Source organism: Phoca vitulina, unplaced genomic scaffold (genome assembly GCF_004348235.1).
Source record: "Phoca vitulina isolate PV1807 unplaced genomic scaffold, GSC_HSeal_1.0 scaffold18, whole genome shotgun sequence".
Classification (NCBI taxonomy): domain Eukaryota; kingdom Metazoa; phylum Chordata; class Mammalia; order Carnivora; family Phocidae; genus Phoca; species Phoca vitulina.
In genome coordinates this window covers 15319905-15346849 of record NW_022589721.1, presented here as the reverse complement: position 1 = coordinate 15346849, position 26945 = coordinate 15319905, and the positions used below count along the sequence as shown (strand labels likewise).

At 43.8% G+C, this 26945-nt stretch overlaps 1 protein-coding gene across 2 annotated transcripts; it reads right to left on the bottom strand.

Moving 5' to 3' along the window:
- Window positions 1–959: 959 nt before the first annotated feature.
- On the bottom strand, window positions 960–26486 carry MAL2 (mal, T cell differentiation protein 2). Of its 2 annotated transcripts, none has more exons than XM_032415839.1 (4): window positions 26302–26486; window positions 12981–13151; window positions 6054–6209; window positions 960–3253 (listed from the first exon to the last, which is right to left on the bottom strand). In XM_032415839.1, the coding sequence occupies exons 1-4, from the start codon at window positions 26431–26433 to the stop codon at window positions 3182–3184; spliced, it is 531 nt and encodes a 176-aa protein (XP_032271730.1). In that variant the 5' UTR covers window positions 26434–26486; the 3' UTR covers window positions 960–3181. The 2 variants fall into 2 exon arrangements, with proteins under 2 accessions (XP_032271730.1, XP_032271731.1); XM_032415840.1 differs by having other exon boundaries at window positions 3172–3253; window positions 6034–6209.
- Between the last annotated feature and the right edge of the window lie 459 nt (window positions 26487–26945).

Below are 26945 nucleotides of genomic sequence, written 5' to 3'. Positions count from 1 at the left end.
AGGAAGCCAGGCTAATTCAGGAAAGAGCTGATTGGATGTAAGGCAACGCAGGAGACTGAAGGCCCACACCCCAGGCCAGAATTAATGGGCCAGAGAAAGAGGCAGCCAAGCTCTCTGGGGGCCTCGGCGGACCAAAGCTGCCTAACTTTTCCCCTGTAATGGAGGTCTGGCCTAATGTCTTACAGCTAAACTCATGAGTCCTTGGCTCTGACAAAAAAGTTCTAAAAGATGGCATCTACCACAAACAATTATATTAAACATTCTGCTAAAAATTTTGTTTTGGGGGGAGAAAGGTCACATTTTTATATATATATAAAATATATAAAATCTTGAAGAACTGAGGGATGTACAGCCATTAGGTGCCTGGACTTTGGAGCCAGACCACTGGGGTTTAAAGCCTCTTGCTAGACATATGACCTGGGTGTCACTTAAGGTCTGTGTTTTAGTTCCCTCATCTGTTTTTTTTTTTTTTTTTTTAAGTAGGCTGCACACCCAGCATGAAGCCCAACACAGGGCTCGAACCCACGACCCCGAGATCAAGACCAGAGAGTCGGACGCTTAACCAACTGAGCCACCCTGGTGCCCCTAGCTCCCTCATCTTTAAGAGGAGATGATATTGTCTACCCCACAGAATTGTCATGATGAGGATTAAATGAGCTAATATCTGAAAAAATGCTGAGAACACTGCCTCGCACATATTAAGCGCTATATAAATGCTTTTAAATAAAATAGGGTATAATTGAAACTTCCTTTAAAATATTACTTCCAAAGACTTACCTCTTTGACCTTCATCAAAGACAGAAGGCTCACTGACATTTCCTGAGAAACTTTTCATAGAAATGTTTAAAGCAGAACTTTTATATATTGTGAGTCTAGAAATTCCAAATCTGTCAAGTTTATATCAAACCTTTAACTGAATTTCAAAGTGAATTGTATAAAAAATAGATGACCAAAAAAGATTATCAAATGAATACTTTATTAGAGTCATAACACTTATAAAATAAATTTCTTTTCATCATGGAGTTACCAGATTTTAAAACCAACACTTCCTCATTTCTACAGCATATATAAAGAAATTCTCAAATGCTGTAATTTTTGTTCAAGTGTTTTGTCACTCAATTCACAAACCCAGAACACAATTAATCTACAAATATAAGTATTCACAGTCAGATGAGTTTTAGGCTTGGTTCTTAATGATCTAGAAGCAATCCATTTATAAAAGTGCCACTAAAGCCATTTCATGAAATCATTTAATTTAATGCCACCAAGCACAGACCTGTTATACTTTGGAAACAAAAATAAAATCTCACAACTAAATCTAGCAGACTAGATTCCAACTTGAATGAACTATACCAACTTGATTCCAACTTGAATGAACTATATATCCTTATGGCACATTTATGACTTTGTAATATACAATTCATAATACAGGTTTAAGTGTGTGGTATGAAGCTAGAAAAACCAAGGAAGTCAGATATTATAGAAAAGACAGGACATGAGTATAAAGTCTTAGACTGATTTCTTCTTGCCACATATTGAAACACGTCTTTATATCACAAACCAAACTCTGATAAGATTCTTCTTTCTAGGTGATTATTATATAAATAGCATCTGATCACTGAGCATTGATCATGTGACTCATTCGGGATTGTTCTATGTTCTATGACATCTAATAGCACAACTTAGACAGGGCCCTCTTAGGGGATGACTCAGCCAATGAAAGCAAAGGGCTGAAGGTTTTGGATGGTCAAAGCCCTCTTTTCCCAGAGGAAGCCCGCCTGGGGCAGGAGATAAGTATCCTGCTTGGACATTGTAGTGGGAGCTGGAACCTAACTCTCACTTGTTCTCCCATTCAAGCCATTTTTTGGCACCTTTCCACAACCAGGGTCTCTAACAGATGCATTAAAATATTTTTTGTGCAATTCAGCCAGAGACAAGTTTGTAGGATGGGCTGTTGTTACCAGTGCGAAACAATGGCGCTATTATTAAAACATGTAAGAAGCTTCAACTCTAAGTTATATCTAATACTCTATTCAAAGTTAACTGAGAAAGTAACGTGAAATGATTAGAAGTAAAAAGTTAACTCTTCAGGGAAGCTCTATTTGGCAAAGCCTCATATATCCACACACAAATATTCATATGTTCATGCACAGGACAAACAGCTGTATTCTGAAGCATAAATAAATCCAAAGTAAGACATAAGTAGCTAGATACCAGTTCCAGTAGTGGTGAATGGTCTCTGGGGATTTCATTTTAAGGATGCCGGATGAGAGGTTTGCTCAGTTGGTAAGAGACCCTTAGTTTGATTAAGCAACTAAGATTTACTTCATAAATTACTTTTTCCTGTACCCAACACTCTGCTTGAATTAGCCTGAAAAACTATCCACCACTTCAGGGGTAAGTACTTGACCATTAACACAAAGGCAATGTGATTATTGCATAATGAGGCTAAATATTATATGACTTATCTCGTTTTATACCCTTCAGGATCAGTTCAATAAAATACATAAAATATAACTAAGGTGTTACACCAGAGGTCGGCAAACTATAACCTACAGCCCACAGGCCAAATCCAGCCTGCTTCCTGTCTTCCTGAATAAAGTTTTATTGGGACACAGGCTCACTCGTTCATTTGCGTATTGCCTATGGCTGCTTTCACAAAGTAACAGCAGGGTTGAATTGTTGCAACAGAGACTGTATGGCCCACGAAGCCTAAAATATTTACCATCTGGACCTTTATAGAAAAAGGGTGCCAATCTCTGTTTTACATTAAAACAGTTCAGGGGGGAAGGCTATTTAAAACGTAGTTTGTTTTTGCTTTTCATTTTTTGTTTTTTACGGAAATTTCAGTTACCTATTAAAATTAAGGTTTAGGTGACTCAGCAATTAAAAGAGATACCCCCTTTTCATGAGCAATATCTGTATACTTTATGGATATAAAGGAAAATTTTCTTTAAAAAAGAGACAGATGTAAAATTAAAGGCCATTTCTCTATTTAACATCATAATAAAATTAAAATTCCATCTATGAAATGAACCAAAACTTGTACTTAAATTCTCTCCATATACTAAACAAGTTTCTTTTGCAATGTTGTTCTATCTGGACAAAATGGTATCCAAATTGATCAGACACATAAAGTTGACAAATGAAACCAACACAGACCGTTAGTTTCTAAGGAGTGTTACGGTCGCCATCTTCGTAAAGCCAGACCCAAACTGCAACCATAACAAGCTGTTGTCACAAAGGCAAAAATCTAAGAAAAAGGAAACAAAAGCTCATCAGATTTACAACACTGACTTTAAGAAAACACTCATTCTAAGGACCAACTATCTGAGCACTGATCAACCTACCTAAAGATACTTCAACACTTATGAAAATGGTTTATAGTCCTCTTTTTGATGATGTGTACTCCTGTTTTACCCCCTCATATCATTAACCCTTCTTTTAAACATTCTGGCCCCTCATAATTTTCTCATTTGTGGATAGCCTTAGGTTGAACATTTGTTCACATGCTGGACTCACTTGTTAAACATTTATGAAACCCCCAACACGATATTCAAAAATTCATGACAAGGTGTCTATTCATACAGTGATTTCACAGCCAAGAAAAGTGCAAGTATCAGAACTTGAGGATGTATCAAATCCTTCCTGTGACAGTGGAAAGCGACTTTAGAAGTAAAGTAAAGCCGCAGAAATGAATCAACAGATTGGCATGGGAGATAGTTCTGAAACCTGCACTCAACTCTGAATTACCATCCTTACTATTTGACAAGGATTTCTTTAGCACCAACTATGTGTACATCAGTACATTTGGTGCATATAAACAAATAGTAGATAGTGTCCTCACCCTTTGGGAATTCATGATCCATAGAAAACTATAAGACAAAGCAATTAAGTATGGTAAAACATTATGATTTAGTGCAGGGATCCTTTACCAGAAAACTCTAGCTCTGAGAAGGAATACCGGATTCACCTATAGACCATGACCATTCTCTAACTGCCATTCTGCTATTCATTCTCCCCAGCCTTCTTCTGCTGGTTGTCTCTTTGATACATCTCTAATCTAGACATTGTCTGCTGAATGAGAATGACCACTTCTGATATCTATTATTAATGAAAATGAATTTTCCTCTCTCAGGTATACTAAAATAAAAAGTAAAGTAAGGGACTCAATGTAAGGTCACAAAGAATGGCTCATATATTTAGGTATTATTAAAACTCAGAAATTAAAGATTCACTTCTGCGGGAGTGTATGGATGAGATGGTACATAATGTAGAACTGAAAGCATGTTGAGGTTTCCCAAGGCAGTTTCACTTAGGCAGAGAGAAAGGGAAGGATAACAGGGACAAAGTCATAGAAAAGGGTCAGCCAGAACAGAACCACACCACGGAGAACACTGAAAACTGGGCTCTCAGGACAAAGGAACGTTAGTGAGAAATTAATGACATCCACCATCCACTAAGTACTTGAGCACCTACTACTCTTCTGAAAGTGGGATCTTAGGGCAACTATAAATAGGCCAATTTGGTGCTACTTCAAGGATCTGAGAGGTAATGAGAATATAGCCTGCACCACTAAAAAGGAGGGCATTGAAGTAGTAAAGGAAAATCCAACGAGAATTGAGGACTCATAGGAAGGACACTTGGTAGGAAAAAAGTCAATTCCAAGTCCCTGAACTTTTCTTCGCTTCATAAAATTGTTAAAACCAGTGGTTTTCTAACTGTGGTCTCTGGATACTAAGGATCCCATGGCCGTGCCTCAGAGATGAGGTGGACAGAGGTGGCTTCAGGAGAAGGATGGACGGGCATCATTCAAGACCCTTTTCTCCCACTCCAACTAGAGCATACGTGCTCTTGCTGTCTGTATTTATTGGGTTTTCAGTAAGATTTCATTAAGTAAAACAGTTTTACTTCCTATAAAAGAAAGTATAAAAATCACTGATCTAAACTCTAAGCCTGTCGAAGCTGGAACCAGCTTCCTTTCTGTTGCAATCCACATATAGTCTAATTCATTGTAGACACTCAGTGAATTCTGACAAATCCTAACAGAGGCTTGGGAACCTGATGATAGTAGGTCTTAAAATCATCACACCTCCACCCTTCAAAACCCAGACTCTAGACCTGTGCTGTCCAATATGAGAGCCACCAGCCACATGTGGCTATTTAAATTTAAATGTAAATTAATTAAAATGAATGAATTAATGGATTAATTAGTAGCCACCATATTGAATCATGCATATATGGGATATTTCTATCATTTTAGAAAGTGCTGGTGGACAACACTGCTCCAGAAAGATTTTAATGGCTATATGGGGGAGTCCTGGGCTGTTTATATATACTATCTACATAAAATAGTAAAACATTAGTGTCACTAACTTGCTATATAGCCATATTAAATATCAACACATTTTAGGGAATGATTTGGATTTCTGACACTTTCAAAATTGTAAAAACAGAAATAGTGTAGTATTTCTTCAAATAACCTATGTCAGTAAAAAACAACAAACTCACTGAAGTATATGAATTAAGGAAGACTAAAAAATTCCAAAAATGTCCCCATGGAATGCATTTCATCTGTAAGTCATCTATTGTCATGGCGGGAATATTTACCCCCCTTACCCCCCTGGACTCTCCTCAGGGGCAGGAGCTGTATGTGGTTCATCCCTGTCCCCAACACCCCACCAGTTTCCGCCCTCATGGTAAGTTCTCTATAAGTACTCACTGAATTAAAATGAATTACAAGTAGGTACGGACCAGTGAAGAACAAATCTCCCTTACCATGTCTGCAGTTAGAGGAAGTAAAAAGCACAATGAATTCTTTCTACAAAATAGGCTTTGATGTGCCAGGCCAGCCGCAACCACGGGCTGGCTGTCCTTGGTGTCCGTGCTTCAGTGTTGGGGTCCACAACACCAGGGGGAAGGGCGGAACTTTGCCCAGGTCTATGTGTAATGCTAACGGCTACTGTTAGAGAAAGCGATGGCTGCCCAAGGAGTTTCTGGGAGACCGTGACAGTGGGGGAGGGGGCTGGTCACCTGGACTCATGGACACTCACTGTGGCTGCTACATTTATGTTATACTGGTTATCACTCAAGAGCGGTGACACAGTCATGGTCGTATTGCAGCGCAGATCATGCAGGGATGTGGTTGCCGCTTCCAGGAGAAAGGCTCCGAAGTAGAAGACAAACACTATAAAATGGTACACAAAATCCTGAAAGAGGAAGAAAAAAAAAAAAGACCTACAATTAAAAGTAATACTTTTATTTTCTGTTCCTTATTTCAACTCATGAGGTCTAGGTTCAGGAAGGTTAGAACACTTAATCAAACAATATTTAACCATATTCACCATTTATTCTGGCTGCCTGAACAATGTCAAGCTATTAGAATCCAAATGAAAACCAACCGAACTGCTGTAATCGGCATAGTGGCAAACTAATGTCCTGAATTTTATAATAAAATATATAATTTCAGACACCTTATTATAGTTATTGGATAAAAATCACATTATTGTAGTATATTATATAGTTACATAATAATATACATACACACCTTTTATAATTAAGTCTTTTATTTCTGAGCAATTATTATTTCCATCCATTAGACTGTCACCCCATACACTGAAGAATGCAGAAGACCTACAACATCTAAGAATTCAATACCATATCTCCTGATATTCTAAAAAAGCAAATTATATATCATATACTTCAACAAAAAGTATAGGACCTCTCAAACAAAACTCAGTTGTCATAAGGTGATTTCATACGTTGCTGGGATTCTGAAGCATTAACTCTACTGGAATTCACACTGTCTTACACGAACTGATATCCATCAACACACTGCTGTGTATTTTTGTCAACAGCTCCCAGATACCTGGTACTTTACATTCATTGTCATTCATCCTTACAACCACTATTTATTATACCCATTTTATAAACAAGTGATTTTTTTTTTTAATTAAATGACTGTTCTAAAGCCATACAAACATAACCTTTTGAAAGGAGAACTCAAACCCACATAGGGCTGTCTGGTTCCAAAGTCCGCTTTCTTTCTTCTATCAAAGTGTTACTGATAGAGCAACATTACAGAGAAACAACAGTGCGCTGCCTTTGTACAGGCCCATTCAGCAAACAAAACTGATGGTGAGAATGGTTCTTACTCTGCCTAGAATAATAAGGAAAAGTTAACTCACCAGGAGTGGGGATTACAAAGGTACACACTAAAACCGTGTTCTACTTAACACCTCTAACGTAGAAGCTGACTCACCAATGCCTTGAAAAGACTGAAGAACTGCGTTATACACTGATCGTGTGTCTAATCGATAGCAGAAATGCTCAAACCCATGTTGCTATGCAACAGATGTTAACTGATGAAGGTCAAAGCCCAAACGTCCCTACTTTTAGGGATTAAAAGGAATAGAGCTAGATCTCAATTAGTAATTAAGATTGAGAGAAAAATATGTTTGAGATCATAGGCGCTCACCTAACTTACTGAGGCAGACCCTCGGAAGTGGCTCATGTGACGTTAGAAGGGGCGGGAAAAATCTGGTGACATGGCCGCAGCTCTTGGTAAGACGAGGCTCTCACGCTCTTCACCAGCCTCGGCTCATGCCACCCTTCCATCTCTCTGAGCATCAGCCACTGCGACCCCGTTTTGGTGCTAGGGCGTACTCTATGTTTCAAGGCCGATGCTCTTTACTCGCAGTACTGTGTGGCTGAAAAAGACTCTTCCCACCACCAATTACCGCCTGCACCTCCCCCCACCCACCATCAACTTTCCAGTCCTGCTGCTTTTGACTTCTTCCTCCTTTTCAGTAGTAATCAGAACTGATGTGCGGTTAAGGCTTCCCTGTCCAATCCTTTTCCTTCATCTTTTATGGGTGTTGTCATCCAATAAACGTCTTCTACTCCTAACTCTGTCTGACTTGGGCGAGGCTATCCAGCTATCCTTATCATCCTAGGGTCATATGTATCCTAAGGTGTTGGAGGAAAAGAACTGAATTCATGGCCACCCTGGCGAGCAAATCACTATGCAGGCTCCTGGACTTTAGAGTCAGGCAGGTAACCTGCAGTGGGGAGTTACACGTCTTTGTAAAGCAGCTCCTCATGTTCTACTGGGCCCTTGCACATCCGTAATCACGTTCTGCACACAGTCCCTTTTAAGAAAGAACCTGACATTCAGCTGTGAGGAGTCTAGTTAGCTGACAGCTTTGGCTTCGGTGGATTGGGGATCTGCCGAGGCCACATTGCTCCTGGCAGTCCCCAGCTAATGATGGTACAGTGGGGATACTGGTGCCTGGCCGCTTTTGCCTAAAACAAGACTCTTAAGGCAAAGACTGTGCTCCTGAGCTTCTCATTAATTTAGGCAAGACCGTCGATCTGCATCCCACTCTAGGACTTTTCTGTTTTACCCCATTTCCTTCCCCATCACCTTTTACAGGTGTTATCTCTCCCCCTCCCCCTCAAAAAAAGTCTCTTGCACTTTTTTCTTTTCTTTTTTTTTCCTAGAGACAGCATGAGCAGGGGGGAGGGACAGAGGGAGAGGGGGAAAGAGAGAATCTTAAGCAGGCTCCAAGCTTAGCATGGAGCCCGACTTGGGGCTCGATCTCATGACCCTGAGATCCTGACCTGAGCTGAAATCAAGAGTCAGATGCTTAACCACCCCAGCCACCCAGGCACCCCAGAATCTCTTGTACTTTTAAATTCATCTTATAGTCTGCTTCCCAGTGGACCTGAGATGATAGATATGCTCTTCTAGTATCCTGAACACTCCCTGCTTGGCCATTAACATAATTTTGACTAATGCATCAATTGTATAATTATTTTTTTTAAAGATTTTATTTATTTATTTGAGAGAGAAAACATGAGCGGAGGGGAGCGGCAGAGGGAGGGGGAGCAGACTCCCCGCTGAGCAGGGAGCCGACATGGGGCTCCATCCCAGGACCTGAGATCATGACCTGAGCTGAAGGCAGACGCTTAACCGAGCCACCCAGGCATCCCTGTGTAATTATTTCTTTACTGACACCGTCTACTACAACAAACTCTGAGAGCCACTACAGGCCTGTCTTGCTCACCACTGTATTTCAGGGCCTACTACAGGGCCAGGTACATATCAGGTGCTCCGCCAAGACTCCCCACCACAGGAGAGCCACATCCACGTTTATATTTGGCCATCCTGGACATCTCATTCTGATTCCTGCTACGTGTGGAATGTGTGTAAGAAGGTCTTCCACAGATTTTTGCTCGTTGTTTTGGACAAGGCACATTGTTTATGCAAAACCAGTGGTTCTCAGAGGTAAGCACGCCTCAGAATCATCTGAAAAGCTTGTGACAGCACAGACTGCTGCGTCCCACCTTCTGAGTTTCTGACTCAGGATGTCTGGGTGGGGCCGGAGAATCTGCTCGTCTAACAAGTTGCCAGGTGCGGCCGCTGCCACTGGCCAGGGACCACCCTTGTGAACCACCTGTCCTGAGTGCTTGGCACCTCCCCATCAGCAGATGGCCCCAGCCCCTTCCGAGTCTCCTTTGTATACTCCTGCTCTTCCGCCAGACTTCCCGATACTCACACCGCCCAGAGTGCGGCCCGCTTGTCTTCACTTTTTGCTCAGGTAAACAACCTTAAGCAGAGCGTGATTTTTTTTTTTTCCTCCCAGCAACAAATGACTATCCCCCATATTCTTATCTTAAGCCTAGGTTTGTTCCTCAGGTCAAATTTTTACTAAATAGTTAAAAAAAAAAAAAGCTACATTGTAAATAGGGGGATCTTGGTTTCCACAACAACAGCACGAAAGAGGGACAAAAGCCACACCAAGCTTTATCTTCCTCAACCATAAAAATGAGAACAGTAATAGTCTCCGATAGGGAATTGTCATAAAGATCAAATAAGTAAAGGAATGGCGGGACAGAAAATATAGCTCAGGACACTCACAGTATTAAGTGATGTCCATAACAGGCAAATGCATGCCACCTACTTTGGGGGAATAAAGTGAAGCATGTTTAATTGTACAGGACTTTTTTTTTTTTTGGTAGCTCTTATTTTTCTAAAATATATCTTGCCTTCATACCCCACCTCTCCAAAAATGGAAAATAAGTATGGTATCTCTTAAAGTTAGGCAAAATGGTATTTCCTCAAAAAAAAAAAAAAATACAGAAAAACCATCTCAAAAATCAAAATCTGGTTCTTTCCTCAAATTAGAATAGGGCAAGTTTTTAGCATTTAATATATGTTATTATATATATTACATATTATATTTTTATTTCATCACTTACACCAAAGTTAGAAAGCTTGGGAAAAAATACTGAAGATTTCTACCACCACAAATGTTAATTCAGCCTCATGATCAACAAAAGCTAGAAGCTATGAGTATTTTAGTTAATATCCCACAACAAATACTTTTAGAAAAGAAATTCTTCATCAAAACGCATTCTTGCTTCCTTCACGCACTGTACACAGGTAACATTAAACTGTTATCACAAGGGGAAGCATTTTTTGCACAGTGAACGTCTCACAATTCCAGAATGCAGCAATTAAAGATGGCTACCATCCGGTGATGACCCCACGGTATGCATGGCTCGGAAAGTTTTCTGGCTGAGAGTATACACGATACATCACAAAACCCACCAAAAGCAACTCTGGTCAGAAATGACTGATGATGTGGAAAATCACAAAAGGAGAGGAAAAAAAAAAAAAAAAAGGAGTCCATTCTCAATACGGCAAGCGTTTAAGTCAACTCCGTAAAGGCATGAGTTGGCTCTTGGAAAGTACGTCCACCGTGACGAGGCCGTGCTGTGTGCTGTGTGGGGCCGCCACCATTTCCTCCCTCAGTACGAGTGGACCGTCCCAGCTAAAGAACCCCAGGATGAACTCTCTGCAGGAGACCTCTGCAACACACTGGCTGGTCTTTCCAATTTCAGGTGCCCCTTTTGTAAAGTGGTTTAATTAAAAAATAACAACAACAACACATTCTTACATTTTATTGTCTGAACAACAAATATAATGTTACAGATAAGGGGGGAACCTAACAAATATATTAATGATGTACTCAATCTCAGAAATTAGACTCAATATAAACAAAAGGAAAAAAGATGGTATGAACATATGCCTAATAAAGGAGGGATGTTGGAAAAATATTTAAACATTGGTACAACATGTGCATCAACCATTAGAAGCAACGCTGGGCCATGCAGGACCCTGGAGACTCACTACTTAGTAACCCTTTAGTGGCTGGGCTACTAGGAAGTCCAGGAAGGTCCCAGAGGAAGGGCCAAGGTGGCGGGGAGCACAGCGCTTGGGGAGAGGTAGCAGGTTGGGGCGATGACTATGTATTACCTAGTACTGAAGGCTCTACTGGTACCTGCTGGCCAAATACCATCTCTGAGCTTAGTACCTGAAGAGCCTGGTGGTGCCTACCAACATCAGGTAATGACTCATTCATTCACACATGATTATGGGAAAGCCAGGCATTTAGAAAGAGGAGATTAAGCAATCTATCTGAAACTTACATAGAGATTTCTGATCTTCATCACTTGACCAATTATTTAGAAATATTTTCTTATTGTTAATGAGAAAGCAAGGCAAAGACGTAGGAACACACTGCATCAGCACCCTAAGAAACAGAAGGACTTCCTGTGTGTGTGTGTGTCTGTGGAAATAATTTTTTACCTTAAGTTTTTATTTAAATTCCAGTTAGTTAACATACAGTGTAATATTAGTTTCAGATGTACAATCTAGTGACTCAACAAAAGGACTTTCAAAGTTACAAACTGCAAGACGTGGCATACTTAAGGAATTATGATGATTATGGATCATGTGCTGTAAATCAGACCCAATGCTGATGAGCACTTTAGAATGCATTAATTCCAGGTAGGTACTATTATTACCATTTTACAGAGGAAGAAATCGGAAGTCATAGAGGTTCAATACTTTGGCCAAGGCTACACAGTTATTAAACAAACCAGACCTAACTTCAAAGCCTGTGCAAGATTATAACCCTTGCCCCATACTTCCTCCTTAACTTTACACTAACCATCTGCCCCTGGGCTGGTTTAATGGGCAACCACATCCACTAGACTTCACTGCTGATAACATCTGGGATGATGGTTCTCCTTACACTCTGCAACTAAGAACATTTTTTAAGATGCCTAACGTCCTTCCTAAAGCTGGTGAATACAATGTTACCATACCCAAAAAGAACAATATAAGCCTGACTAAAGGGTTGATTTAAGTTTCTAACTAGCAACTGATTGAAACGTCACAGAGGTTCTTTACGAACTTCATTAAAGCGCTGTAACAGAGGTTCTTCACGAACTTCATCAAAGCGCTGTCCGCCACAGATTGGAATTCAAGCTCCACTGGCCATTCCGAAATAGTCTCAGAGATCGAATAGCCATAAGCATGAAAGAGGCCCCCTATATTATACGGGAAAAGGGAAAGTAAGTTGATCCAATTTAATGGCATCATAATTTTTAAAATTATGTTGATTATAAATTCATTTCTTAAAATTATCAATTCTTACTAATTTAGGGCAGGAATTAAAAATAAATATAAACTATCCCCTTTTCTAAGTATTTAGAGAATAGAGTATATAGCTACTGGTTTTCTGAAAAGAATGTATGTATTTAATATTTGAAGCAGAAATCAATGGAAAATTTCAAGATCTATGTCACAGCATCCATCTCCCAAAGGCACCTCTTCGATAGTTCCATAACTGTAATTTGTTGCATGAAATAAAAGGGTCTTTGAGTAAAGGTCATCTAACTCACAAAGGAGTAACAGAAAGATGGCTCGGCTCTATTGACAGAAATTTCACAAGCTGGGAGCCTGCTGTCCAGCAACGCGGCCACATGGCAGCACAGTGGACCGGGACTCAGACCTTTCCTCTCTCCCTGGAGGCAACAGAGAGAACAGGGGACCAGGCATTTCAGGACAGAGTAAGATATTTAAACGTTTCTCGCATTTTCCTGAAATAGACCTAAAAATCCCTTACCAGGAAGTTCCAGTTGGCATCAATCTGAGTCACCATGCCAGAGAGGAACACGCCCAGGAAGAGGAGGGAAAAGATAAAAGCCGTCACAGACACGAACATGACCCATCCTTGTAGCAGAGGTAGAGGAACGTTGGAGGAGGCGACCAAAATCCAGACGAGTCCCCCGAACAGCTGCAGGAAGGAAGAAAGATGTCACGGTTGTGGGCAACAGAAGTGAACATGCTCGCACCCCTGCCTCTTACCCTTGCACACATTCCCGCCACCCCGCCCACTGCCTTTCCCCTGTCCTCACGCGGGACGCCAGCTTCCCTACCCAGCGCAAGGCCAGCGCTTCGGCTCCCAGGTCTGACCCGGAGCCACACCTGTCTCTGCACCTGCCTCCGAGGTGGACTCTCATCCTCAGCCCGTGAACAGACACAGAATTCTTTCATTACCTAAAAGCATTTTCCTTTGACCCTGTTGCCTTTCTAACAATTTCCTTTTCAGTCAACCATTTCTCCAAACTCATCTTTGCTTGGTCCCCACCTTCTATCCGTGAGCTTGGACTCTTCAAACCACTGGCTTCTGCCCTCACCGCTTCTCAGAGAGTTTATCAGCAAGGATAAGCCATATCTTTCCAACCTGTCACTTCTAATGGCCATGTGCCCGTCCTTATCATGGTCTGTTTTCACATGTGAGATTACTGCCTCTCTGTCGAATAGCCACAGCTACTGTACGTGGTAGTCAACACAACCTACCTGAGTTATTGCTACTCCTCTGCATGCTGGGCATGGGAATCAGTACTTTGGATATTCACAGATCTAATGTGCAGAAAACATTTACTGCCTGTCAGGTGCTGTTCCGGGAGCTGGGAATAAGATAGTAAACAAGCTACACTTCGTCTCTGCCATCACAGAATTCACAGTCCCTTACAGGAAAGAGGCTATTTTTTTTTTTTAATTTTATTTTTAATTTATTTTTAAGATTTATTTTTACTTATTTACTTATTTATTTGGAGAGAGCAAGTGAGGGAAAGGGCAGAGAGGGAGAGAGAGAGAGTCTCTCAAGCAGACTCCACATTGAGTGCAGAGTCCGAGGTGGGGCTCAATCTCACCACCCTGAGGTCATGACCTGAGCCAAAATCAAGAGATGCTTAACCAACTGAGCCACCCCGACGCCCCAAGAAAGAGACAATTAAGCAAGTGAGTAAAATGCTGCTTCATACATGTCACAATTGGGCAAATACTGGGCACTGCAGGTTCACAGATGGAGGGCTCTAAAATTCCAGAGCTGGAAACTCAGGAAACACTCCCTGGAAGCAACCACCCAAGGGACAAAGCTAGGGAGTTTAGCGGCAGGAAGAGAAGGCTGTCCCGGGGCAGGAGGCCAGCCCTGAGCGGATCTGGTAGAGCTGAGGGGCAGGGCTCAGCACGACGGGAGCAGCAGCTACCACGTGGGGGGACGGCCAGAGGTGAGAGCTGGAGGCTGAGCTGAAAGGCCCTGCAGGTCCGCTCAAGGAGATGAGCTTCTCCCAAGGGCAATGGGAGGTCATAGAACCCCTGAGCAGGAACTAGCATGACCCAATTTGTATTCAAAAGCTTCTCTCTGGCCAGACAGTAATGGATGCGGGGCTGAGGGACCACAGAGGAAACTGTTAGAGCCATGGAGCACAGCCCAGACTGGAGCAAGGAGTACAGAGGAGAGTGAATGGACTAGACAGAAGCTGAGAAGTGGTGGCAGGTGGTGACTGATCAGACAGGGGACATGACAACAAAAGAACAGATAAGGAAGAAACCCAGATTCCTGGCTTGGGCAACTAGGAGTGAGGGAGAAATCACAGGAGGAGAAACAATTATGGGGTAGAGACGGTCAGTTTTACGAACGTAACCACAGCAGTCTCCTCTAAGCTACCACTAAAGTGATGGAGGCTACACATCCTTTGCATGGCATTCCATAACCGGTCTTTCTCAGCCTTTGTCTCTTGCCACGAAGCCCCTCACATTTTACATTAAAGAAAAAAAATCCACAGTCCAAAGACAAAGTGCTTTTGCTTCTGAGTAGCCTGACGTATGCTGGCCCTGAATGTCATTCCCTCCCCATGTGTATTTGAGAAACCGGAAGAGTACACCACCCCAAAAATCTTTCCTGACTTCCACCCCATGCTCAGGTGTCCCCGCTGTGCCCTGGGCAAGCTCCCTATGTGGATATGTTACACTGATGAGAAACACTATCGTTGGATGGCCTGGCTCCCAGTCCAACCGCACTAGGAGACCTTCTGGGCCGCCAGCCACCTTACAGGCCTCTGCACCTAAGCCATTTATCCACGGACAGAATGATCTCTTCCTATCAGTCAGGCACTAGGCTAGAGTTGGCGGTCCAAAAGCCTAGGCTACAGCTACACACCTGTCCTGAAGATACCTACAGGTAAGTGGGAATCAACCCCAGCCCCCCACCGACCACACACACACACACACACACACAGGTCACACTGCAGAAACATGCCCACCTGGCATGCAGAAGGCTCGCCAATATTTGCTTAGTAAATAAACTCCAAGTGTCCAAGAACAGCTAGAACTCTACGTATTAAAAACCAATAACCATGTGTATCTTGCTTCTTAAATATCGAGATAATAGCCAAATTGCACAAATTGCTAAAAGTTAAAATCATAAGTTCTAATTCTAAACAAAGGCCAGTCATATAATCCATTACCACTTTGAAAAACATTTTTGAAGGCATAATAAATTATCACTTGAGTATAACTGCAGCACCAATCTAATCAATTTATAATTGGGGTAGCTGGTATACCTGAAGTCCTAATTTCAAATAAAACAAAAAAGATCAGAAAAATTAACAATCAACCTGCAAAGTTTTATGAAATAAGTCTAAGTCATGAATATTAATGCATATTTAAAAATTTTAGCCACAACCTTATTAGTAGCTATGGAAGAAATAATGTTCCTGGTAAAAAGATTTTCTACTCTTTCATACTGTTTACTAAATATTTGAAGGTGATAAGAGCCTCAGATCTTTCCTTTTTTTTTTTTCAGCATCATCTTCCTGGTAACCTTTTCTTACTCTCCCACTACAAATAACTTACGTTACTTTAAATACTATTTAAAAAATATACGTTGCTATTCAATTATCTGTTAATTAAAGAGTTGTTTATTGAGAACCAAGGTGCAAGTACACAGGGTAATAAAGATCAATTGGCCATGTTTATTAGGGCAGGCGGACTCAGATAGAAAAGCATAATTATAGGACATAGGGATTATGATAAATTGACTCTCTGAAGAAGGGCTATATGATCCCCTGAAATTAAAGAGGGCATTTAATAAACCCCGACTGGACCTCAAACTGGAAGGCCTCAAATCTACCGCCAGGCACTGTAGAAGAATACTCAGGGGAAAAAAAAAAAAAAAAAAAAGGCGAGTTTCTGTCTCCAGGAGCTCTAGATTAGGGAGAAATAGACACCATCAAATCTGATTCAGGAGCAGATTGTGGTGAGTGCTATAAAAAGAGCCCCACACAGTGTGCTCCGAGAGACTGGGAGAGGAGAGAAGAAATATAGTGGGAGGCGTGGAGAGAGGGAGGCGTGGAGAGAGGGAGGCAGGGGAGGCAGGTTTTGAAGCAGGCTTTCAAGGTAGACCAGGGCTTTGACAGCAGATGCTGGTGTGAAACAGTACAAATGAACCATTCTTGTCACACCCAAAATTACAGCCCTTCCAACAGCTCAAAGGCTCGGAAAGGAAACGGAACGCTTATATGACCAGAGAACAGATTCGCCTCCTCACCTGTGGCGTGTGCGCTGTGTGGGAAGGGGGCCGGGGCGGGAGGATGGTGTATGAGTGCCCCTCCCCCTATATCAGCAACCCCCACCCCCACCCCCACCCCACCCCATCCCTGGCTCCGTGAGGCTGTGGGATCCAGACTAAAGTCCTGCTCACCACAGCAGCTTTGGGAGGTGCCGGAGGGATGGGTCAGAGAAGAGAAGGGAGGCCACCAGGGAGACCCACCTTCCTCCCTGCAAGACTGTCATGCTGGGGGAGGGGGTCACTGGGGCTTTGACATGGTTCTTTCTTCCTTGCTTTAGGATTTCCTTTTGTCAAAAGCTACTTTTTCTCCCTGAGCTTCCCAACTTGGCTCCAACTTCAAAAACTGATCTTTTAATAACACTACCACTGTCCACGTTATTACATTCACTTCAGCTAATTCTGGGCATTACTAAGCTGAGAGCATTTACCAGCCATACTGTAATTATCAGCATCCTAGTTTAGTACAGGTGACTCTGGAGAGAGCCTTGTTTTCTGAGCACAAAAATGGTTAAAATCTGAGGGAGAAGAGCTGATAAAGTACCGTAGCAACTGCACGGTACACACACTATGAAGAGAGGTGGAATGCCATGTCTGCCCACGTTTTCTCCTCTTGGATCTGAATCCACATTCCGACCTCCTGTCTATCACTGCCTTCCATCACTCTCCAATGCCCTAAAAAGTCCGGTAATTACATATCAAACTCCCCCAATGCACCCCATTTTGACATTTCTTTTTTTTTTTTAAGATTTTATTTATTTATTTGACAGAGAGAGACACAGCGAGAGAGGGAACACAAGCAGGGGGAGAGGGAGAGGGAGAAGCAGGCTTCCCGCGGAGCAGGGAGCCCGATGCGGGGCTCGATCCCAGGACCCTGGGACCATGACCTGAGCCGAAGGCAGATGCTTAACAACTGAGCCACCCAGGCGCCCCATTTTGACATTTCTTTCAGGAAGTAATAAGCTGGGGCTCATGCCTCTGAACCTCAAGCTCTACCAAAAAGCTGACCAGACTCCCAGGTCTGTTGCAAAGGCCAAAGCTTCCTAGAAGTAGGTGTCAGCCTTCCCCTGTGACTCAGTTCCCCTTTACCCCCTGAGCTGAAATTCAGGTGTACCTGGCAGACACCTGGAGTGCTCAAGTACGTGCGGAGCTGCAGTTATTCAATGCGACTCTGTCCTAAAACCACAGATCTCCTCTGCGGCTTTACCATATGTTTATCGCCTTGGCTTGGCTCCTGCAGCCCGCAAGGGCGTGACTGAATCGAAGCCTTCCCATAAGAAAGCCGTGGAAGTTTTCCTCCACACACCACACTGAAGTGAACCCTCCGAGTTGGACTTAAAATGTGTTTTCACTAGGAACCGCGGACTGGTGAGAGCCTGCAGCCCCGCGGGAAAAGGTGGTGTTGAGCCAGAAGCAACTCTTGCAATATCTGCTGCTCAGATGGCAGATTTCTCAACTTGTCTCCTGTCTGGATGGCCTTCCGTCTCTAAAGGAGTCGTTTTGCAAATACCCTTTTGTCTTTGCCAATGTCATTTGTTTCCTACTAGCATGCTTTTAAAACATGCCCTCCAACATCTGAGCTAACAATCTGCAAACCCACCTGACACCTTCATCTTAGTATATACCCTTATTACTGCACTAACGAAGTAAACAGGCCGGTGCCTACTCTGACCTATTTTTAGTCAACGTTTGGAAGGAGAACAGGCAAAGGTAAGTGAACCTGAAGGTATGAAGGACTGGTTAGACTACCCCTAAGGAGAAATACTTCATTATTTAGAACTTCCTGTATATAACATATAACCCTTTCTTTCCAATTTTCCTGCTATTTATAGACCGAGCATTTCACCACTGTAGCAGTGAGAATGAACCACCCAGCAAGCCTAGAGAGAAAAACAATGTCTCTTAGTCTGGTTTATAGAGTGAGCTTGAGTGAGAGGTTGAAGCTGATGAGGATAATAGAAATATTAGCTAGCATTTATCAAATGCTTATGCTCCAAGAACTGCTCTAAGGGTTTCATTTGTACCAATTTAATCCACACAAACACTGAGAGATAATTACTATTATTATTCCCATTTTACAGATCAGTGGAAGTAGACAGCCATTAATAACTTGCCCTAAGTTACACAGTTAATAACCGTTAGAAGTGGGGCTTGAACTTGGCAACTGGCTTCCAGAGCCTGTGCTCTTGACATTAGGCTGTTGTGCCTCCCTCAAAGGTTAGTGTTCATTCTAGAGCAGGGTTTCTATCCTTTTGCTGTGGACTGGCTTGCTGGAGGTGGGGGGGGGGGGGGGGGGGTTCCCTATCGAGAGGGAGAGAGAGAGAGAGAAAGAGAAGGGGTGCACGCACATTAACAGTGGGGAGAGGCAGAGGGAGAGGGAGAAGCAGACTCCCTGCTGAGCAGGGAGCCCGATGCAGGGCTCGATCCCGGGGCCCCGGGATCATGACCTGAGCCGAAGGCAGATGCTTAACTGACAGAGCCACCCAGGCGCCCTCCAAGATTTTTTTTTTAACTGGGCACATACTTCGGTCAACACATACGATTTATAGATGTGCTTCCGAGGCAGCCCATAAATGTGTAAATTCATTCACCGCGTGACTGTGGTCAAGTGGTAACAGTCCTGAGCTACTGCTGTTGCCTCTCCAAGCTCACCTTCTTCCCAGCTCCACTACTTTCCCAGCTACCCTAGCCTGGCACTCCAGCCTCTCGTCCCTTATCCCCTGCAAACGAGTCCATCATGCTGGTCCATGCTTCTGCCTAGCACGCTGCCACCTAAATTTTCTCTGGGTAACTAAACTCTGGTAGCAGGTCTTCCAGAAAGACTTCCCTGGCCGGATGCCATCCCTCAGTGCTTCCATGGTTATTGATGTGTGTATCTTCTATAGCACTTACAACTACTGGCTTGAAATCACAGGTGCATCTGGCTGTTCTGCCCACTGGATTGTGAGGTCAGAATCAGCAGCATTGCCTGAAACATCACTCTATGCTCAGAACCCACGACAATGCTTTCTCCAGAAGAGGTTCAATTGCATTCTCCTTGAAATGAATGAAAACCAACCAGTGTTTGTAATGAATGGTTCTAGAAGAAAATGCTCCAGAAGTACAGCTTGAGATGCTCAGAACACACTGCTGTCTGGAGCCTAGCTCATTCCCTGGTACATGGTGGGTGTTCGAAAATAGGCATGAAGACTAGTGAAGCAGGAACACGTACCTCTCAATTTTTAAGTTATTATTGGCAACACCCACCACCGAGTACAGGATCTCAGGAGGCGGAGATGGAAAGTTATGGGGAAGTTGGCAGCTTTTGCCAGTCTAGCTCATGACACCCCATTTTCAATCTTCGGGCCCCAAATTTGTTCAGTTCACCTATTCTACTGCAATTGCTACTGGAACTCTTGACCAGGGTAGTGTCCATCTCACGGTTTACCCGCCCCCCGCCTGCTCCCTCCATCAATCCCCATCTGTCCTCTCCCCATGCGGACTTCCATCCAAACTGGTCCTGGTCCTGGACTAGCCCTGGTAAGTACAAGCCGGCAAGGTGTTTTTGTTTGTTTTAAATCAGAAAAAGGAAAACAAGACAAGTTCTGGGAAGCAAAGAGAACTAACAGATATAGAAGAGGCCTCTGTACAAAACTTACTAATGCAAAAGAAGTTTTACTTTTTAGACTCTCGTTTGAAAGTTTAAAAAAATGTTTGAGAATGCTAAAAAGAATTTGGTACTACAGTCTTTTTTTTTGTTTTGTTTTGTTTTTTCCTCCCCATCTGACCCAAACTTCCATTTTGGTTTCTTAAATAGCCGGTGCTAAGCCTAAAACGGAAAGCACATCTTATAGGGGAGAAATATGTACTGGCCCCTTTTTATTCTTACTTCTAATTGCCCTTGATTTTTAAAAATCCTCTTTTCATGTTTGTGGGCAACTAGTTATCACCTAGGTTAAAAATGCCCATGCAGGCCAATGCCTTGACATCAGCAGGAACCCTACAAATCATTGCCTCTTTTCTTCCTTTTCACCTCCCTCCTTCTAGAAGCTATTATATAAAAGTTAAGAATGTCATATATGGTGACTCTTTCATATAAAAGAGGACACAGGAAATTCAGATCAGACTGCAGATCCCTGGAGAAGAATCATGACATTTTAAAAAGTTGCTCAGGATATCTACTCCAAAGCTGCCCTTCTCCACGCCAGCCAGTTTCTCTAGAAAATTTTCACGCACTGTCCAGTTCATCCTGCAGATCCAACAGCATCTGTTAGGTATCATGCGTGCAGGATAAGGTGTACACCAGCCTGGTTCCCGTCCTTTGTCGTTACACAGTCTTTCCTATTCGGACTTATCAACTCAAATATGCCATGTTCACCGCGCCTACTACCAGCTACAATGTTTCTATAGGGTTCTGCAAAACCAATCTCCTCTCCTTGACCTTTTCCTTTGAAGCTCAAAGTCAAGACGTTCAGGAACCTGATTTAAAGTTTTCCGTATTGCCATGCTTCATGTTTCGTACAGGGCTGCCAGTCAGGGGCAAACAACTGCTGAAAATAATTTTTGGCAGGGGCATCAGTTTATTTTCTCTTATGAAATTTTAAGGACTCTTTACACATGGCTGGAGATTTTTAACCCAGAGGTGAAGGGGAAATCTTGCTTATAGAATTAAAACCCTTTTAGAGAGGGAAACCTATCCACAGAGAGCTCCTCTTACCACTGCCAACATACAATGTCCCTGTGCAACTCAGATTCTATTTTCTGGGCAAGAAAAGGAAACTCTATACATCTGACCATTTATATGTTAGTCCAATGTCAAAGCTCTGGGTTGAAAATAACCTGAAATCCCTTCCACAGATTGCTCCACATGACTGCACATGCCTGCTCCAGAGCCCCTCCCTCCCCATCATCCTCTCGTTAACATTTGCTTTTCTGGCATAATTCCTCTGAGTTACATCTTATATTTAAGTTTGGCCTAGTATCATTTCAGGACACGCCAAACTTTGCGTACTTGGTTGACCTTCTAAACGTCAAACCTGTCTCTCTTCTTCTCTACTTCTTTCATTTGTCAAGTTGTCATTATCCCTCATTCAAACCACTGAAATAAGCCCCTGAGCTGATCTCTCTGTCTTCAATCTGTTTTAGAGCCAAGCCTCATTACTCAAAGATTTCTAAAACACAAGTATGATCACGAATGCCCCTGACCTTCAGCAGCTCCCCATCCTACGCCTTGGCCTACCATTTCTCAGCACATCACAGCTCAGGCCCTACCTGCTCTTTCTCCTTCTGCCACCTTCCCACAAGTTATGTAAAAAACCAAAACAAACTAACAACCGCCAGAACCTTCATGCCATGGTTTGTCTCGTCTCTAGGGTTTACACATGCCCTTGTTTCTACCTGGAATTTTCTTCCCCACTTTTTGTGTCTATTGAATGTCTACCCATCATTTAAGACTAAACTCAAATGTCACCATCCCATTCAAGCTGTCTGTCCTGGACTCCTCAGTGGCAGACATGCTCTACCCTGTTTTTCTTTTTTCTTTTTTTTTTTTAAGATTTTATTTGAGAGAGAGAGAGAGAGAGAGAGAGAGAGCGCTCGCAAGCCAGTGAGCACGAGTGGGGGGAGGGGCAGAAGGACAAGCAGACTCCCTGCTGAGCAGGGAGCCCAAAGCTGGGCTCCATCCCAGGACCCAGAGATCATGACCTGAACCAAAGTCAGATGCTTAATCGGTTGAGCCACCCAGGCACCCCTCTACCCTGTTTTTCAATAGTACTTTTCATGAACCAATTTTATCGCTTCAAATACAGCACTATAATTCTTTCTTGACTTTATACTTCACAATATAGGAATTTCTTTTAAGGGTAGGAGCTATCCTATTTTCAGGGTATAAAATAAGGCCTGATACATAGCAGATTCTTAACTATTTCCTGAATAACTGAAAATTACTGACATCCACAACACTGCAGGTTGAAGCATGTGAATACGAGTCCTAGAATATCTCCCATAAAGGAAAACACTAATGAATATCTTGGGGAACGTGGGCAGTTTCCCAAACACCGAAACCATGAAACACACTGAATTCAATATATTGACCTTTATTCTTTGCCATGTTTAATACTGTTACATCTAATCTTTCTTGTGCATTATACAAGGTAAGCTGAGGAAAGGGACCCAAAATATCTTATTCAGCCCAATAGTACAGATGCTCCGATGTCATTTTCTTATGAACAGACCTGCCTGGAAAACACTTCAGCTGTAGTTCACTTTCCATACTTCTATCTTTCTTCCTTGAATGGTAGTTATTTTTACACATACCATCTCAACTAGGTTATATGTTCTTTCAGGTGATGAAAGGTCTAAACACCTTTTTTTCCCGGAAGAGTGCCTTGCACACAGTAGGTATTCAATAAATATCCGACAAATGACTTAGAAAACATTAATTCAGGAAACCCTGAGAGAATTTGAAAATGTAACTTTGAAGGTGATGTTTTCCCTCCTAAACTAAAAGGCTTTGCATTGCAAAAATAACTTAGTATTAAGGTCTTCATGGCAAGCATAGCTCGGTGCAAAAACTGAGGGGCTTACAACCTACATATCTGGAAGTGGAACACACCTATCTCAAAAAAGCACACCATGCATGTGTGGTTGCAATCTTCTCTACCTACAGAGCTAGTGCTATAAATTGCCTTACCTGGTGCTGTTAGGGGGGCGCTGTTTGCATCTTTGGAATTCTCTCTCAACAAGTGGCTTATACTTGAGAGATTATGAATGGGTATGATAAGGGGGATTGAGATTGAATTCTTTATGTAAAATTTGAAAAAAATACGTTGAAGTATAGTTGACATACAATGTTATATTAGTTTCAGGTGTACAACATAGGGACTCGCCAATTCTATACATTACTCAGTGCTCACCACAGTGAGTATACCCACCATCTGTGAGACTGAATTTTCTGAGCAAGTTTGATCTCTGCTCTCTTATAATATAATCCAATATCTTCTTCTTTATCTTCAATAAAGAAATATGGGGGCAGGGGAGAGGAAAGAGAGACTTCTTTGTATGTATGGGCATATAATCCAATATCTCTAAGTGGGGGGAAGGGTAAGAGCCAAGAAGGAGCTATAGTTTGGCTCCAATAAGGTCTGTTGTTTCTCTGAGGTCACCAGTTTCATTGAACGATTTCGGTTCTTTTATTTCTGCGGAGATGGGTTGGGGAGGAGGGAGGATGATATTCAAGTAAAGAGGTAAGGGAGGCCTAGATTTTAACCTATCACATATGTTTGGCCATAACAAGGGAAAAGTAAACTGACATGGCATTTGGAAGTGATGCTATTCTATGTAGGTAAGTAAGAAGCCAGACGACGTGAAGAGATAAGAGGAAAGTCTGGCTACTTCTGTGAGCCTAGGTCCCTACTAGAATGGGGAGGGGTAGAAGCTCTCGCACAGGGAGAAAATTCATATTTGCACTATTGCTGTCTTGTCCACAGGGCCCTGATAAAGGCCGCTCTCAGTCCCAGCCATGACTGTACCCCAGAACCTCTGGGGAGCTTTTAGAAGAACCGGGCTGACTCTGGGCACCCCCCAGAGATTCTGATTTAATTAGTCTGGGCCAGTCACCGTATTTTTTAAAGCTGCCCAAGTAATTAAGTACAGCAGAGTTGAGAACTAACTACTGGGCCAGACAAAGAAATATGGGGGCAGGGAAGAGGAAATAGAATAAATCACTTCCACTTTTTCCCCTCAGAATTAGGCAGTGTTTCCAACAGTGTGACAAGACCATGGACGGTCCTTGAGACAGTATTTGATTTGATGGCACATGGATGAGACTTCTTTGTATATATGTCCATATATCCATACATGTACCCTTACATATCTTTACACATATACATGCATATGTAAATATGTAAGTATATATTTGAGTAAATATTAGAAAAATACCCCCAGTATATCAAATTTGAGGATTCATGTGTACTATTGTTTAGGATGAGGCTTAAAGTAAGTACTAAAGTTTAGGAAGGGAATTGAAGTGAACATTCTGTAAATTCTAGTACAGGTGGAATGCGGATTTGGCACAAACTTGTAAAAGAGGTATGCAAACTACTGGAGTAAGGAACACGGAACTAAAGCAGCCCAGAACTTATACAAGCTTTCTCCCCAGATCCTACTGTTCTAAGCGCATCTCCCCCACACACAACAGAGCCTGGGCCCAGTGCCATTCTCTCCCTACTCTTCTCACATGGATGCCTGCGCCTCATCCCAAGCATTCAGATGCTTCTGAACTGGGCTCAGACTCAAACCAGCCTCTTCCAGCCTCGCCATCACGATCCGATTACTGATGTCGTAGCCTGTAACTCACTTGTCTCCTTTTTCAGATTCCAATCTGAGCTAAACTTAACTTAGCACGCCTTAGCCACCTTGGCATAATGGAGCAGAAAACCAATGCTCACAAGGCGTTCCAGCCCCACAAGCACAAAAGTGAAACTGAAGCGACCAAATCGAGGTTATGCAAACTCAAAGGAACAGGTGAGGGAAGGGAGACGAGAACTCCTAGCCAACCAAACAACAGCCTGCAGGAAGGGCAGGGACTTGCTAACACTGCACTCTGGATTTGCCATTCTCAGAGCGTGATGCAACCTCGAGTTGCCCAATTTATGTTTGCACATTTCCCCTGGTCCACAGCGAGTTCCAAAAGCTTCCAACTCCATAAAATTGCGTTTAAAAAGTTTAAGTCTCTAGCCCCAATAAGGTTGCAGGGTGGCCAGGTGACCTCACCTTCACCCAATTTAAAGTGTGTGAGAAGGTGTGGAGCTGCACAGGTCCACTAGGAAGCCAGAAGGTTCATAGGTAGGCAGCGAGGAACTTGACAACCACGTTTCTACCTTCCCTCTGCCACTCTAGCACCCACTGGATTAGAAACTGCCAAGGGCACGGTTCATGCTTGACCTTTTCCCCTGCCCTGCCTCCTAAGCCCTGCTCCTCTCCCCAATCCAAAGGGCACAAATAAAGACAAGGGGGGTGGGGGGAGAAGGCCCAGGTCTTAAGCCCACCTTCTCTTCCTGGTACCTCCCGCCTCGGCTTTTCACATCGTGGCAGCCTCCAGGTCACTCAATCATCGGCTGGCTACACCTTTGCACCACCCAACAAAATGGCAGGTTAGCAACAGGCGAGACCGAGAGCGCCTGCTCTAGCTCTAGCCAAGCGCGGCCCCTGGCCAAGCCGCCGGTGGTCTCTGGCGGTGCCCCAGGCCGAAACGTCCTTCCCCTCTCAAAGTCCCCAATCCTGGGCCCCGCCGGGCCGTCTGCTCGCTCTCTCAGGGCGACTTCTGTCCCCAGCGGGGGAACAGGTGCCAGCGTAACAGGTGCCAGGCGAGTGGGCCCGGGTTCGGGCTGCGCTAGGCAGGGAGAGGGCAGGACCCCGGGAGGGGCGCAGGTAAAGGCCACGTCGAAGGGAAGGGAGCTGGGGCGCGCGCAGAGGGAGGCAGCCCGGGGAACAAGGATGCCGCTACCCTTCCTCGCTCCCCGGGTGCGACCGTCACCGAGGCTGCCCCACTTACAATCTCCAGGCAGACGAAAGCACCCGAGTAGGTCCGCAGGATGTCCGGGCCGGCGGGCAGAGTGATCCGGGGCGCCGGGAAGGACACGGCGGGGTTCGGGGGCGGCGGGACTGGCGCTCCGCCGGCCGACATGCTGCCGCTGCCGCTCTGCGTCTCCGCGCGCCGCCGCCTCCCTCCGCCCGCCTCCGCCGCCCGGGCTCCCGCCGCCGCCGCCGCCGCTCGGGTCCGCGGGGTCCGGGCGCGCCGCGCGGGAGGGGGCGTGGCCGCGCTGTCTTGAGCCGCGCGGGGCCCCGCCCCGTCACGTGGGTCCAGGTGAGCGCGCCACGGCGGCCCAGGCGCCCGCGCCTGTCACGTGCACAGGTGCTGCGGCCACCTGGCGCGGTCCTTCCTCCCCCGCTCCGGTCACCCCTCCGCGGGCCGGCGCCCTGCTCTTTGTTTCTTCTATCCCCCTTCTTAGTTTCCACCTGTTCTCTTCCACCTGCCCTCCCCAACCCCCCCAGCTCTCACAACTTCCCTACCCCACTTTCCTCAATTTAACTACAAGACAGGTCTTGAAGTTGTGACTCAGAAGGTAAAATCAAGGTTACCAGTCACACCTAAAAAGTGGAGCGGATCTGCTTTAAATGGGACTCTAGTAGGATTTT

Bases quoted from the DNA above. Each gene is read 5' to 3' on its own strand.
- MAL2 (XM_032415839.1), bottom strand. From the start codon at position 26,433: ATGTCGGCCGGCGGAGCGCCAGTCCCGCCGCCCCCGAACCCCGCCGTG. The intron at 13,152-26,301 runs GTAAGTGGGGCA...TCCTTCCTGCAG, and splicing joins CTTTCGTCTGCCTGGAGATT to CTGTTCGGGGGACTCGTCTG. The intron at 3,254-6,053 runs GTGAGTGTCCAT...CCTTTTTCTTAG, and splicing joins ACATAAATGTAGCAGCCACA to ATTTTTGCCTTTGTGACAAC.